Here is a 16026-nt window from a genome sequence, read left to right as displayed (position 1 = left end):
AGATGAAATACAAATGGCAATAAACAGGAGAAGATTCTCAACATCACTAATCACCAGGGAAGTGCAAATCAAACCCAAAAGATGATACCACTAATACCCATTAGGATGGCTAGAATGAAACAATTCAGAAAAGAGTGTTGATGTGGAGAAATTGGAATCTGTGTATGCTTCAGGGAATGTGAAACGGTGCAACCGCTGTGGAAAACAGCTTGGTTGTTCCTCAAAAAATTAAACTATTACAGTATGACCCTTCTATTTCCCTCCTACCTATGATGAATCATACTCAAATATGTTATATGAACGTTCCCTGTAGCACTATTCAAAATAGCCAAAAGGTGGACATATCCTAAATGTCCATCAATGGATCAATGTTACCAAACAGAACTTGTCCATCAGCACTAGCAAAGCCAAACACACTAAACACCAACAATCGCAGTGGAGAAAGATTGGCAGTTTTATTAGGAATGGTGCCACCTAGGAGAACTGGAGAAGCGAATGCTCAAAAGCCTGAACTGCTGGATGGTTTACAGACAGGGGGCTTTATAGAGCAATATCATGAGACATCATGAAAAAGGGGGCTGGGGTTGTGGATCTTGCTGATTGGTTAAAGGTGAGGTAAGGGCAGTAAATCATAATTTCAAGTCTTGAGGTCAGCTTTGGAGTCCCTCAGTCTGGTTTCATGAGGATGTGTTCAGGGGTCGTTCTGCTTTAGGGCTCAGGAGCTGAAACACATTTGGGCTGTGATGTTATCTTTAGCTTAACAGAAACCTGTACTCAAGACCCTTAGTCAAGACCCTGTTTCTGGCTGCCTCAGGGTTAATGACTAGTAAGGGAAAGGCCTAAGGCTTAACGGGAATTATGTGAAGAAATTGAATAGAGGGCTGGGTCTACATATCAAATCAAAGTTATACATTAAATCAGGACCCTTGGTTTCCATTGGTCGTTAGTTTTGTGGGTTGTAAAACAACAATGCATGTCACTAAGTTATGTTGATGTACAGGGGTAGAAGCTGTACATCTTGTGACTCTTACTTATTATATACTATTATTTCTGCTCTCTTGGTTATTTTTCTGTAGTTTACAGGCCCTAGACCAAGCAATTTCTATAATGGTTAATAGGGTGCTATGATAAAAGCGAACTGGCACTTTAAGGAAGTTGACCAGGGAGTGGGGAGGTCTATGGCAGGAGCTGGGCTTCCTGTTACTCTCTAGTCCTGATTTCCTGTTAAACTTTATGGTTCTAACTTCCTGTGGGGAGGGCTTATAGGGGAGCCATCTTGAGAGATCGCCCTCTTTTGCATGTGCTTGGCCAGTCGGAAGGTGCATGTTCCCACACTGCTGGGTTGGTTTTGTTTTGTTTTCCCAAATAAACTCACTTTTTGATGAACTATCTAAAGGTTATTTTTGTCCAGTTAACAGCTAGTTGACTTCCTTCTTGTGGCTTAATCCAAACTAGTATACAAACCTTTTTTTTTTTTTAGCTTTTATTTTAAGTGTGTTTTTCCAGGACCCATCAGCTCCAAGTCAAGTAGTTGTTTCAATCTAGTTGTGGAGGGCGCAGCTCACATGGCCCACGCAGGAATCAAACCGGCAACCCTGGTGTTATGAGCATCGCGCTCTAACCAACTGAGCTGACTGACCGCCTCCATAATTTTCAATTAAAGATATTTTGTGGTGAGGTTTTAACTCTTCAGTTTTATGAATGGATAAACCAAGTGTAGTATATACACGGGATGGAATATCACTGAGCCATGAAAAGGAAGGAAGCACCGACACGTGCTGCAACATGAAAGAGCCTTGAAAATATGCTGAAAGGAGCCAGACACAAAAGGCCACATAGTGTATGATTCGAATTATAACAAATATCCAGAAGAGGCAAATCCACGGAGACAAAGTATTAGGTTGGTGCAAAAGTAATTGCGGTTTGAAAGGTTAAAAATAACTGCAAAAACTGCAATTACTTTTGCTCCAACCTAATATCTTAGTTGGGCTAGGAGGTAGGGTTTTTGAGGCTATCATGGCCTTTACATTTGTTTTAAAAACTGGAAATGTAATTTATTCACACTTTTAAGTGTTAAACCCAGTGGCTTTTTGAACATTCACAAAACTGAGCAATATCACGATACAGAGGTTGCCAAAAATGTACACATTTTAAGAAAGGAAAAAACTATTAAAATTGTAATATTCAGTATAAACCAATAACAAAAGATGACTACAAGTCACGTGTATACCTTTTTTGGCACCCCCAGTATAAATAAGGAAATTGTCGACTGGAAAACAATATCGACTAAGTTTTTTGGTAACCAAAAAGGATTTATTCTGGGGAAAAAAGATTACAACCCAGTGCATGCAGACATGGCAAGCCAAGTGCACATATTGAACTCTGTGCTTATAAAAGTGAACTGGCATCTTAAGATGATTTACCATAGAGCTGGAAAGACTATGGGTGGAGCTGGGCTCCTTGCTGACTCTCTAGTCCTAACTTCCTGTTAAACTTTGTGGTAACTTCCAGGGAAGCGTTGCTAATAAAGAGAAGCCATTTTGGGTTTGGGATTTTTGCCCGTGGGTGGCTGGTTGGAGCACAGGAAGTGTGCATTCACACACTTCTGCGGTGACCTTGTTTCTTTTTCTTTTCCCGAGTAAATGGTTCTTTTGGTGGATTTTTGGAGAGTTATCTTTGGCCAGTTGACAGTGCCAAGTTGGAGACTACAGAGAGGAAAAAAGGAAGGTAAGGGGAGGGGCGGTTACTACGACAGAGCTTTATTGTAAGCATAGAGTTTTTCCTGTTAAAAGTTCTCCGGGTGTCATAGTATGGGAGAACTTCAACACTTCAAGAACTCCCAGAAGCCGTAGCTTCTCCCAACTGACTGTTCCTTTAAAGTCTCAATCTTTATCAAAATACAGTTTTTTAGATTTCAAAATTCACAGGAGCTAAAAGCCTGATCTCACATAAATTTCCCTTTCAGTGTAAAATGCACACTGAGAATTCAGACATCTCACACTTGTGGCTGTGCTGCTGCGAGTCCTGCACAATGGCTGGGGCCACAGGGTCCAGTGGGGCAAAGGACTCAGGGCCAAAGGTAGCTGACTTAAAGCCCCAATATGGGGACGGGGAGCTGGGCGGGGCCTCACGGTGTCAAAAGTCACACACTGAAAACCTATCCAGACCTTGCCTGCACCAGGTCACGCCAGTGAGTCTTTGTTCTTAAACAAAGGGCACAAATCTACGGTGTCCTCGCCACCAAGCCATCAAGCCAGTTCCTGACCCTAGAAGTCACCAGGCCCTCCTGTTGGGACCTGTCCGCCCCCCCCCCCCCCCCGCCTCCAACACACTCGTGAAAATCCATGGGAAAACTGAATCAGGACTGCCCACTCCCTGAGGAGAACAAGGTGGTGCCCATGAACTGCGGGGCGAACCGCGGTCCGCCTGCTGGGTGCGGATTCAGCTAGGAGTCCACTTTCACCGCCGCCGGAGGACACAGCTCAGCCGAAGATGGCTGGCAGGGAACCGCTGCAGCCGACAACACGCACTTGCGCCGCGTTCAGCCCTGCTACCTCCGCCTCCGCCCGTCACTCAAGCTCCCTGGCCCAATGAGGAAGGACGGAGGCGGGGCCCAGAGCAAAATCGAGACTGTAGGGGCGGGTCGAGGAACTCCCCAGTCACGGGATAGGATGAGGGTCTCAAAAACAGGGCAATAAAGGCCTGGTGGCGTGACGGAGATTTGTCCAATCAGATTCTTTAGAACGGGAGGGCCTGGAGTCCCGTCCAATCACGTCGCGGGTTCCTGAGGCATTGTCCAATTAGGGTGCGAGGGACCAAAGCATTGTTCGTTCAGCGCGAGAGGCGGCGCGGTCGCATACTGAGTTGCGGTCTCTCTCGGCCGGTGGAGGCGCTCTTGCGCACCTGCGGTAAGCGGCCTTAGGTGTCCTGTCACCTTCGCTCTCACCTTCTGGGTCTGCTGCAGAGCCGCGGGGAGGACACTCTGAGAACCTGGAACGCGGCCGCGAGATGGTGCGTGTGCGGGTTGGGCTGAGACCGGGAGGGGCTGGTTTGAACCGACCAGAACCGGCTGGAAGCGGCGCGCGGCCCGCATCTCCCTGCGCCCTGCGGGGTCCCGACCATAGTCTCTGTCCTTGGCCGCGGGGTTGGTCCCAGCGTCCTGTCTCGGCACTCGGGGGGGGGGGGGTTCTGGGGGTTTGAACCCGGGTCCTTAGCCGGGCGGAGGACGAAGGGAAGACGAGACGACCACCGTCGCGGGCAGTAAGGGCTGGGGGCGGGGTGGACGCGGGGTGGGGGGATCCGCTCTTCTGGACCTGACAGATAACGTCACATGCGTACTTGGTTAAGGAGACTTTATTCCAGAGTCTGGTGCAATAGGGACAAGACTCGGATCTCAGAGCTGTGCCGGCCTCTCAAATCAGACAGGAAAGGGCTTTTCTTTTCTGTGGAAGGAGAGGGAGCAGGAAGGCGGTGTGACAGGAAGGGCCTCCGTGTGGTCAGCACACTGTGGGCTCCAGTCAGCAGGGCCTCGTCTGCGTCTCAGTGCTTGTGCAGACGGGGTGGGGACAAGCTCTGTGGGGAGGACAGGAGCCTGAGTCAAGTTTGGATAAGAAACGCGCAACTGTGATCACTTGGTCCAGCTTGTGGAAAATAGAAAGTCAGAATTTCCTAAGGAGAGACTTTCATTCAAAGGAGTTACTGCAGGGGTGGGGAGAAAGGGCTGTGCAGTAGGGAGAGCGTCCTGATCATACGATCTGTGAGCGTCTGGAGAGTTGGGCAAAAGGTTTTGGTTTTAAAGAGAGGGGTTGTCTGTGGGCTCAGGCTGACGACAGGTTAAAGTTTTGGGGCCTGGGGGAAGGAGTAAAGCTGAACCAAAGTCTGGCCAACAAACTTGTTCTGTTTGGACTAGCAGTAACGCTAATCATTTAGGACTCAGCGAGTGGGGGTCTGGGGTGTCTGCCTCTGACCTTGTCATAGTAAATATGGAGTACATCTGAGAGTCTTATCTATGTCAGATGATGGATTGGGCTTCTTGCTACACGCCCTGTTTGAGGACAAATTATGGGCTGGGGTGGGGTGGTTCCTTTCACCTCCATCAGTGATTCCGGCACAGAGCTCAGAGGATTCAGCATTGTCACCTGACACCTGTGAGCAGCCTCCTCTGTGTCCAGCTCCACTGAGAGCTTTCCCTCATTCCAGCCTCTGGTTTCCGCTGATGTAAAACGACTGAATTCTTTTTGCCTTGTTTCTTCTCCTTAGTGAGGGTGGTAAGTGTCTCAGGACTTTGTCCTGCTGACCTTTGTTATTCCAGAGTTTGTCCAGAGATGCTGCTGGGAAAAAGTGTCTCAGATCCAGAAAATTTCCTCTCTTTTATTAGAATTGTAGGGAAAATGAGCACAGTGCCACACTTTCATGTGAGTTCAGTGGAGGTATGGATTAAAAAGATTCGTAAAAATCATAATGACTCTGCCATTTAGGGTGCAGAGTTTGTGACACTGTGTGATCCTGTCCCACTTCCTGTTAATAGCTGAAGTCAAAGATCAATGCAGATTTTGTGAACTGTGACCTGGGATGGTTGGTTTGGCATTGTCCAGAGTTGTTGGAGTTAAGTGTGATTTGTGCGAACGGAGTAAGCCTATGAAGGTCAGACTCAGGGAGTGAACATTTGGATTTTACTGTTGGAGGGAAATTGATGAATTTGAAAGTTAATTTGGGTCAGAATTAAACTGATTCTTGCTGAGTGTTTCCTCCTTATTGAGAATTGAGACCCTGGAGGAGGAGGGGGTGTTTCCACACTGAAGAGATAGAGCAGGGTATGTGGGGACCCAGAGTTCAGTTTCTGGGATTTGGGGTCCCCTCATCCCTTTCCTAGGAGGGTCCAACCTGGGCAACCTGTCCACAGGGAGATCCTGTCCCCTTACCTGGGAAGGGCTTTGACCTCTGCCTTGTGCGCTGTGGGAGGGTGGCTGAGGGTCTGAACTGGCGCGCACTGGGCTGCTCTTCCCTCTTGTTCCCTGGACAGGATAGAAATTTCTATTAAGGCAACTTTGGGATCACTGTTTTCATCCTACGTTGAAAGGAAACTGGAAAATTCCCAGAAGCTTTAATCTCCTCTAGAAATAGAACACAGTACCTCCAGTTCCATCTCCGGCTCCTTGTTGGCGCTCGGTGTGTCCTTGCACCGGGCACCTGGGAAGAAGGAGACTAAATGGTTTCTTTCAAAATGTCATTTTCTTCTTGTCACTGTACATGGAACTGAAATGAATTTTTTTTAAGGAGGGCACAGCTCACAGTGGCCCATGCAGGACTGAACTGGCAACTTTGGTGTTATTAGTACCATGCTCTAACTAACTGAGCTAACCGGCCACCCCTGAAATTAATTTTTGAATATTATACTTTAACCAGCACCCTTGCTATGATCAGTTATATATATATACGCGTGTTTCACAATTTGTCTGCAGGATTTGGGGCTTTCTAAATGCTAAATCTTATCGTCTGGTACGAATGAAGTTTAGTTTTTTGCTCTTTGTAAATCTTTTTCCACTTTCTTGTTTTCCATGGCTGCACTGGCAGGCCTTCACAGGCGCAGACTGAGTCCGTGCCCACGCTCACCTTGTGCCCTGTCTCAGAGGGAACAGGTGGAACATTTCACCGTTAAAGAGGAAGTTGGCTCTGGGTTTTATGTAGACACCATTTCTTTCTGATTATGCGTGTTCCCGTCTCGTCTTTAAGTTGTATTGTCATTAATGAACAGTGACATAAGACAGGCGTGTCCTTAGCATCTGTAGATCGGAAGCCTATGGTTTGTGTGTCTTTTTTCCATTAATGGAGGAAATTGTACTCATTGAACAACCAATATTTAATCCATCTTTCTGGAATGAAATGAACTTGGTTTTGTCTGACGCATTTTATACGTGTATGTGTTCGATTGCCTTTTAAAAAGGCTTTTGCCTTTATATCTGTGAATGTTGTCTTTGAATATGTTTTGAATTGCTCCTTTATGGTCTTGGTAATATCCTGCAATTTCTTCCTACAATTTGGAATCACTGACTTTTGAATTTTGTTCCCTGGCCTAGGAAGCTTTTGAGAACTGCATTTGTAGTGTGGAGGTATTTGAGTTGACTGATTGTGTTTCTGTAGTGACCATGGACATTCTCAGATGTTCTGTTTCCTTGCAGCATCCCAGCTATGTTTACCGATGTCTGTATAGTTATCTCATTACAGCTAATCTACAAAAATCTCTCCCCGTTGTGATATCTCAATTTGCTTAATCTCTGAATCATCTGTATTTTGTTCCTTTTTTGTATTTTTATTTGTTCTAGTTCCATTGTGTTTAAATAAAAATGCCATTAGTTTAAGAAAGATATATTTTTAGTTTGTCTGAATTTTTCAAAATGAGCTTTAATTGAGGTATAATTTACATACCATAACATTTACCTGTTTAAAGCATAAAATTCAGTGGTATCTGGTATATTTACAGAATTGTGTAGCCACCCTCATATTGTAGTGTTGGAACATTTTTATCACCCCAAATGAAAACTTGTCTCTACTGCCATCACCCTGCATTTAGTCCCGCTCCCCCATGCCTGGTTCTTGGCAATTTATTAATCTACTTATATCTCTATAGATTCGCTTCTTCTGTACATTTCATGTAAGCAGTTTCATACTCAGTGTGGTCTTTTGTGAAGCCTGGTAATGTCCTTAAGGTTCAGTAAGTTTGTGCCAGGAATCACTACGTCATTCCTTTTATTGCCAAATAATATTCCATTGTGTTAACATCCCACATTTTGCTTATCCAATTCAGTTAATGGACTTTTAAATTGTTTTCACTTTTTAGATATTATGAATCGCGCTGCTATGAATATATTTATACAGTCATGTGCCACTTAAGGATGGATACATTCTGAGATATGCATCCTGGGGGGATTTCGTTGCCGTGCAAACTGCTTAGACTGTGCTTACACAAACTCATGGTATACCCTAGGCTATGGGATACAGCCTATTGCTCCTCAGCTACAACCCTGGCATGTACCACAAGGCTACAAGCCACCTGTGTGTGTGTGTGTGTGTGTGTGTGTGTGTGTAACATATATGTATATGTTACCTGTGTCACCTTTTTGCTGCAGAGATGCCATCTTGCTGCTGCCCAAGACTCTGCTTCTGTCTGTAAGATCCCTTAATAAACTTTTTGTTTAATGTTGGAGTTGTCAGTCTCTTTTTTCGGTCTCTCGGGACCTTGTGGAGTTTTCCCAATGATAGTAAATACATAAAGCAGTGACATAGTCCTTTATTGTCATTATCAAGTATTATGTACATTATTGTATGTGCTGTACTTTTATATGACTGGTTGCACAGTATGTTTGTTCACACCAGCATCACCCCAAACGTGAGGAATGTGTGGTGCTATGACAGTACGGTGGCTACACTAGGAATTTCTCAGATCCATTATAGTTTGTGGGACCACTTTCATATATGCCATCCATCTTTGCCTGAAATGTTATTTGACACATGACTGTACTAGTGCTGTGTTGTTATTTGTTCGATTATCTGGGGTATATAAACACCTAGGAGTGGAATTACTGTGGTACGTGGTCACCATGCTCACCATTTTGAGGACCCGCCAGGCTGTCTTCCAAAGTGGCTTCCCCACGTTACTTCCCATCAGCCGTGTATGAGGGTCTTGTCGTCCTCATGTCCTCGCCAGCTTTTATGTGTCTGCACAGCCATAATAGTGGTGCGAATGGGAATCTGCTTTGGTTCGATTTGCATTTTCCAGATGACTCATGTCTAGCGACTTTCATGTGCTTACTTGCCATTTGTATTTCTTCTTTGGGAAATGTCTGTTCAGAGTCTGTGCTCATTATTTAATCACATTATTTGTTACCTTTTATTTTTTATTCTTGTCGTATGACTTTTCTGTATATAGAATACAAGTTTTGTATCAGGTGTGTGATTAGCAAATCCCAGTTGCAACCCTGGTTGAAGTAGTGTTGCTTTTTCTGTAGCCAATGTAGTTGGGATGTTTTCTTTTTGTGAGATTTTGAGAATATATATATTCTTTTAAAATCTCAATTTTTAAAATAATTGCTTTTTATTTCGTTGGTGTGATGTCATCCATATTGCTCTAAAATATGCATGAGGTGGGTTTTTCTTCTCTCTGTTAAAGTCACATTTGTCTCTTACCATTAGCTTGTTCAGTGATTCTTCTTTGTGAGGCCATTTTCTTAAATTCCAGGCTCTTAGTTGTTGATTTCAGAGGCCCTTCTGGCTTATCAGGTTCTTCAGGAACCAGGCTCTCCTCTTACCCAACAGGTGCTCCAGTTCCCAGGCCCTGGCCTATATCTATGTCCACAGTGTGCACCTCATCCTGGGAGGGGTTGTTTCTCTGACTCTGTTGGATCTGAAGGGACTGGACCAGGCTCCTTGATGCTGACAGCTTCCAAGGTGAGAGTTGTCAGATCAGCAGCCTTGGAAATCTCAGTGTTCGTGACATCCTGATATTCTGGATCCAGGTCTTGGAGCTGACATGGAAATAAATTTTGAATAAGCCAAGAATTCCAGTTCCATGTTACCTGAATGACAAGTTCAGTTTTCAATCTTTACCTTACCCCAGAATCTGCTCTATCTCAGGAGAAATCATTTTATAATTATGTGAGGAGAACTTTATATCAGTTGTCACACTCTGCTTCAGGGTTCCAAGCACTGACCATTACCGAGGGTCTCTCACGTGGTTTGCTTGCTTTGTTATCGTTTCCCATGAGAACATGAGCTCAGGAGTCCTAGGAATAGAGTCCAGGTCCCTGACTGTCAGCCTCCCCCATCCTCCCACATGCATTGGTGAACAAATGCCTTGTTGAAATAGAACATGTGGGATGTTTCAGGACACAGTGGTTTTTGCGGATGTGGCTGTGAACTTCACCCGGGAAGAGTGGGCTTTGCTGGATGGTGCTCAGAGGAAGCTCTACAGAGAAGTGATGCTGGAGACCTGCCGGAACCTGGCCTCCGTGGGTGAGGACGGCTTCATCCCTTCCCTTAATCTTTTGGGGAAAAATTATGTTTACAATTGTCCTTTTCTATTAGGTCCAAGGAAGGACAATGTTACAAAAAAGACAGATGCAATCCTAGCCTTCATGAAACCTACCTAGAGTCAAATATCTTTTTCATGGTAACAAAGTTTTATGTGTTAAATTGACTTTTTATTTCTCTTGAACAAAAGTGTGAGGCTCCCTAATTTTTTAAGCGTGAGCATGTCTTCAGTTCACTGTGGGGCAGCAAAAACAGTTTTATGGCGTTTACTCTTGAGAAAGTTACATTGAGGTTAATACATATTTGACATGGTAATTTTTCTGCAATTAATCTCACACTATACATTTTCACTGTCCTTGAAGCCCGAGTATCGGCCCTTCTCATAGAATGTTTGTTGCCCTCCATCCTCCATTATGAACAGGGCAACACCACACACACTATCCAATCAGCCGGTGGCATCTGGGGACCGTGAGAAAGGCTCCATGTAGGGCCTGTGTGTCTGAGAACTGCAGGAGAGTGACAACCCTCGGGGAGCAACAGGTTCTAGATAAGGGAATGACGTTTGTCCATGTGCATCAGAAGCATGACTCAGTGTGTGTTTGAGGAGGGTGACGTTTGTGATGTCCCTGGCTTGCTTTCTTTCTTTTCCTCACTCATTTGGAAAGACTGTCTTTATTTCCTTTTGTAAAGGTAGCATTTGGACATGTGCATTTTGCCCAGTTCCTCCTAGTTTGCTTTTTTAATTTTTTATGATTTTTTTTTTTTTAATTGGGAAAGGGGAACAGGACTTTATTGGGGAACAGTGTGTACTTCCAGGCCTTTTTTCCAAGTCAAGTCGTTGTCCTTTCAATCTTAGTTGTGGAGGGTGCCGTTCAGCTTCAAGTTGTTGCCCTTTCAGTCTTTAGTTGTGGAGGGCGCAGCTCAGCTCCAAGCCCAGTTGCTGTTTCTAGTTACAGGGGGCACAGCCCACCATCCCTTGCGGGAGTTGAACCGGCAACCTTGTGGTTGAGAGGACGCACTCCAACCAACTGAGCCATCTGGGAGCTTAGCGGCAGCTCAGCTCAAGGTGTTGTGTTTAATTTTAGTTGCAGGGGGCGCTGCCCACCATCTCTTGCGGGAGTCGAGGAATCAACTGGCAACCTTGTGGTTGAGAGGATGCTCTCTAACCAACTGAGCCATCCGGGAGGCAGCTCAGCTCAAGGTGCTGTGTTCAGTCTTAGTTGCAGGGGGCGGAGCCCACCATCCCTTGCAGGACTTGAGGAATCGAACCGGCAAACTTGTGGTTGAGAGCCCACTGGCCCATGTGGGAATCGAACCAGCAGCCTTCGGAGTTAGGAGCATGGAGCTCTAACCGCCTGAGCCACCGGGCCAGCCCCTAGTTTGCATTTTTTTTACTATTCAATCTCTATCTTTTTTGAAATATTTCTTCAAAAAAGGCTGCTATTTTGACTCACTTTTCCTATTATTGCTGAAGTCTCAAATAGCAAAGGTCCTTAGAGTTTTTCTTTGTTCACAAATTTATTCTTCTTTATAAAATTTGTTTACACTTTTGGATCATTATATGAAAATAAATCCACACATTGTTATTTTGTTTTTTTCCTTTACCCCACCATTTCTTTCCCAGAAAATTTAATTGAATTATGCTATCAATTGTTGCAGATTGTTTCACTCAAGTTAAAACCTGTGCATCATGTCCTCAGCAAGATAATTTGGAGAAGGAAATATCCAGTGAACAGAAAATAGTAAAGTTCACAAGAAATGATTTCTGCTCCGTTTTTAGAGAAAACTGGACAGTTTATAACATTGCAGATCAGCACCAAACCCAAGAGAGCCATTTGAGGTGAGTGGTACTCCCACAGGGGAATGGGGAATATCGGCAGAGTGTTAGATCAACTTGAAATTAAAGAAAAAGTATAAACCTAGCAATAGTGTATGCAGAGAATGCTCACCAGACACTATTTTCATAAATGTGATGTAGATATTAAATGTCTGATACAGATATTGCATGATTGAAACAGAATTCAGTTAGAAATAGTGATCAGGAAACCATATAGATAAGAAACAAGGAAAGTTATGGTTCTATTTGAGCCCAGCTAGAGCATTAAGCTTGTTACAGGATGGAACAATGCAGACAGTGCTGAAAATATATCCATGACATGAAAATGGCAAAGACGTCATCAAAATAATCATAAGACAATCATTAACAAATACATCACTTTTACTCTTCAGTCCCTAACAGTGTTCTTCCCATTTGAACAGGAGTCATTGTGTGGAGTGTCCCTGGGACGGTCATGGAGGTGATTGGTGTGGACACACCCTGAACCAGGTCACAGAGTTGCCTGTGCCTGAGCGACATCCGACTGGAGTTCAATGCTCTGACTGCACTGTGTGTGGAAAAGCCTGCACGGATTGTTGTTTCCTGAAGAATCAGCCCAGACCTCCCACTGGACACAACCCTCATGTGTGTGAGGAATGTGGGCGAGTCTGTAGGTGTGTCTCTTGCGTGAGCTTTCATGTGGGAACAGACCTTGTGGGGAAACCCTGCACATGTCAGGATCCTGGGACAGCACCTAAGAAACATGCAAAGACTCTCAGTAGTAAAAACTCTTGTGAGTGTAAGAAATGTGGAAAGGCTTTCATTTGTCCCTCATCATTTCGGGAACATCTGAGAGGTCTTTGTGGACAGAAAATCCACGCATGCAAAGTATGTGGGAAAGCCTTTATGTATTACTTCTACCTTACAGGACATGTGAGAACTCACAGTGGAGAGAAGTCCTATAAATGTAAGGCATGTGGGAAAGCTTTTGGTAATCCGAAGTACTTTAGAAGACACCTGAGAACGCACAGTGGAGTGAAACCCTATGTGTGTAAGGAGTGTGGGAAAGCCTACAGGTATCTCACAAACCTGCAAGAACATACAAGAACACACAGTGGGGAGAGACCCTATGTATGTCAGCACTGTGGGAAAGCCTTTAGTCGTCATTCCTCCCTTCGAGGACACGTGAGGACACACAGTGGAGTGAAACCCTATGAATGTCGGCAGTGTGGGAAAGCCTTCAGGTATCCTGCAAACCTGCAAGTACATGTGAGGACACACACTGGAGAGAGGCCCTGCCAATGTCAGCACTGTGGGAAAGCATTTAGGTATGCTGCATCCCTGCGAGTACATGTTAGGACACACACTGGGGAGAGGCCCTACGAATGTCAGCAATGTGGCAAAGGCTTCAGTAGTCACTCTTACCTTCAGAAACATGTGAGAACACACAGTGGGGAGAAATCCTATGAATGTAAGGAGTGTGGGAAAGCTTTTAGGCAGCTTCAACATTTTCAAGGTCATATGAGAATACACAGTGGAGTGAAACCCTATGAATGTAAAGAGTGTGGGAAAGCCTACAGTTTTCTCTCATCCCTTCGAATACATGGGAGAACACACAGTGGGGAAAGACCCTTTGAATGTCAGCACTGTGGGAAAGCCTTCAGTCGTCTCTGTTCTCTTCGAGGACATATGAGATCACACAGTGGAGTGAAACCCTATGAATGTAAGGAGTGTGGGAAAACCTTCAGGTATCCTGACAACCTGCGAGTGCATGTGAGAACCCATACTGGGGAGAAACCTGATGAATGCCAGCACTGTGGGAAAGCCTTCCGGTATCCAACATCCCTGAGAAAACACATGAGAACGCATGGTGAAAAGAATGCCTATGAATGTCAGCAGTGTGGGAAAGCCTTCAAGTATCTCGAATCCATGCGAGCACATGTGAGGACACACGATGGACAGAAACCGTGAATATAAGGACTGTGGGAAGCCTTCATTCTTCCTTAAAATGTTATTGTAAATGTGTGCAAACACACTGGAGAGAAACTATGGATGGAAAGAATGTGGAAAACCTTCATATGTAACACTTTACTTATTTTGTACATGGGAACTCAGAGCAGGACTGAAATCTTCTATTTATTATAAATATGGTTTTGCCTTTGTAAATAGCTCATTCCTAATACTGATTTCCAGTGTATTAATTTCTGGTTCATGTTGCTGATATGAAAACTTAAGATAATAAATATTTCTCTATGTCCCTTTATCTGGACTACATATAGTTTATTACCTTGGACTTCAAAAGTACAGTTGTATAAAACTTGCCTCATTTCCATTACAATGTCTTTTGGACCCAGGGGTAATAAGTGGTTTTTGTTTTCTTTCATGTGAAGCTTGATATAATTTCAGATGAAAAACTTTTTTGATTTTTACTTTCTATCATGTTCCTACTGTGTGATCATGATATGAGATCTATATTGGCATTTCTGTTCTGTTCCACTGCTGCAGATACTGGAATTTTATTACCTGATATCTATCCTTTTCTTTAATCTTTATTATTGAAAGATGTGTTTTTCATGGACACTACATCTGTGTTCCTTATAGAAGTTAGTAATTGGGCAAGGTCTTCTCTGACTATGTTCATAATTTGATCTCTGCTCAATGCTTTTTTTTTTTTTTTTTTAAAGATTTTATTGGGGAAGGGGAACAGTGTGTACTTCCAGGACTTTTTTCCAAGTCAAGTTGTTGTCCTTTCAATCTTAGTTGTGGAGGGTGCCATTCAGCTTCAAGTTGTTGTCCTTTCAGTCTTAGTTGTGGAGGGCACAGCTCAGCTCCAGGTCCAGTTGCCTTTGCTAGTTGAAGGGGGCGTAGCCCACCACCCCTTGCGGGAGTTGAACCGCCAGCCTTGTGGTTGAGAGTATACACTTGAACCAACTAAGCCATCCGGAAGCTCAGCGGCAGCTCAGCTCAAGGTGCCGTGTTCAATCTTAGTTGCAGGGGGCAGAGCCCACCATCCCTTGCAGGACTTGAGGAGTTGAACTGGCATCCTTGTGATTGAGAGCCCACTGGCCTATGTGGGAGTCAAACTGGCAGCCTTCGGAGTTAGGAGCACAGAGCTCCAACCACCTGAGCCACCGGGCCTGCCCTCTACTCAATGTTGTTGATCTTCGTTGAAAAATGGGCATTGAGATTACAAAGAGTGACCTTGTGATATGACAATGAAAGCTGGTGTCTAGATGGCTCCAGGAATTGTGTTATCAGCATGGGTAAGGTGGGAAACTATATAGCCCAGAGCCCTTCTGGTTATCATTGTGAGTTAAAGGTCATGAATAAGGGAAGATGCATGACGTTTGGAAGGGAGAAGTGAAGAAGCCATGACTCTCAGATCTTCTGTACCAACAGAAGACAGAGATGCATGGGAATCCCGTGGGCCTGAGTTACAGCATATTCTAATGACGCCTGGGTCTGCCCATCTGAAATGGCCACAACCAAACACACATTTGATGTTAGTTCCCTCTTAGGCAGCAGATTCCACAGACTTCTCCAGGCACTCCCCTATCGTGGACCCTCTTTGGTTTTCAGGTTCAAAGAAATTCTTGCATTTCCCTGTAGCTCTTTGATGTTCATCAGGCCACTTCTTCAGGCTGTTGAACTTAGTGATCTTCTCTCATTCTGTCACCTCCTTTATCTGCAATGCCTCTCCTAATTTTGTGGTTGTTATAGGAGGCATCTTGTCCCTCTATTGGTAGATCTGTTTCCAGCCTCTACCTGGACAGATGTAATGCTGCAGCAAAATGCAGGAGGTCCTTCTCAGGCTGCACTGTTGAGAGGCTGGACTGACCCTGCATTTCTTTTTTCTGGATACTTTAATGGTTGAAATAAACATCAGTGAATACATTTGGCAGGCGGTGGAAATTTTCTCGTATAGTTGAATGCTTTCTAAGTGATAAACCCAGTGTTTAATTATGTTCAATTTTTACATGTGATTACTAAGTATTCTTTCATTTTTTAGAGGTGATTGAAACAATGCATTATTTTTCAAATGGACTTTTCTACATTGTTTCTCAGAAAGCTATTTTATTCAGGTTTTTGATCTGTTGTATACTGACATGTGTCATTTTGTATTATGTTTCATTAACTGAAAGGATATGTTAAAATAACCTATTCTAAGGAATAACTTATTCTTA

General features: G+C 44.2%; 1 protein-coding gene across 4 annotated transcripts; it reads left to right on the top strand.

Moving 5' to 3' along the window:
* The first annotated feature begins 3822 nt into the window (after positions 1-3822).
* Positions 3823-16026, top strand: LOC109453990 (uncharacterized). 4 transcript variants are annotated; one of them, XM_019744246.2, is made up of 4 exons: positions 3823-4011; positions 9882-10008; positions 11686-11866; positions 12286-16026. In XM_019744246.2, the coding sequence occupies exons 1-4, from the start codon at positions 4009-4011 to the stop codon at positions 13811-13813; spliced, it is 1839 nt and encodes a 612-aa protein (XP_019599805.2). In that variant the 5' UTR covers positions 3823-4008; the 3' UTR covers positions 13814-16026. The 4 variants fall into 4 exon arrangements, with proteins under 4 accessions (XP_019599805.2, XP_074193638.1, XP_019599804.2 ...); XM_074337537.1 differs by having other exon boundaries at positions 3848-3908; XM_019744245.2 differs by lacking the exon at positions 3823-4011 and adding an exon at positions 4308-9444.

This window comes from Rhinolophus sinicus, linkage group LG07, assembly GCF_036562045.2.
Source record: "Rhinolophus sinicus isolate RSC01 linkage group LG07, ASM3656204v1, whole genome shotgun sequence".
In the NCBI taxonomy this organism is placed as follows: Eukaryota; Metazoa; Chordata; class Mammalia; order Chiroptera; family Rhinolophidae; genus Rhinolophus; species Rhinolophus sinicus.
This window is presented reverse-complemented; position numbering and strand designations above follow the sequence as displayed.

Coding starts and splice junctions, on each gene's coding strand:
- LOC109453990 (XM_019744245.2), top strand. Junction 10,009..11,685: donor CCGGAACCTGGCCTCCGTGG/GTGAGGACGGCT, acceptor CAATTGTTGCAG/ATTGTTTCACTCAAGTTAAA. Junction 11,867..12,285: donor ACCCAAGAGAGCCATTTGAG/GTGAGTGGTACT, acceptor CCATTTGAACAG/GAGTCATTGTGTGGAGTGTC.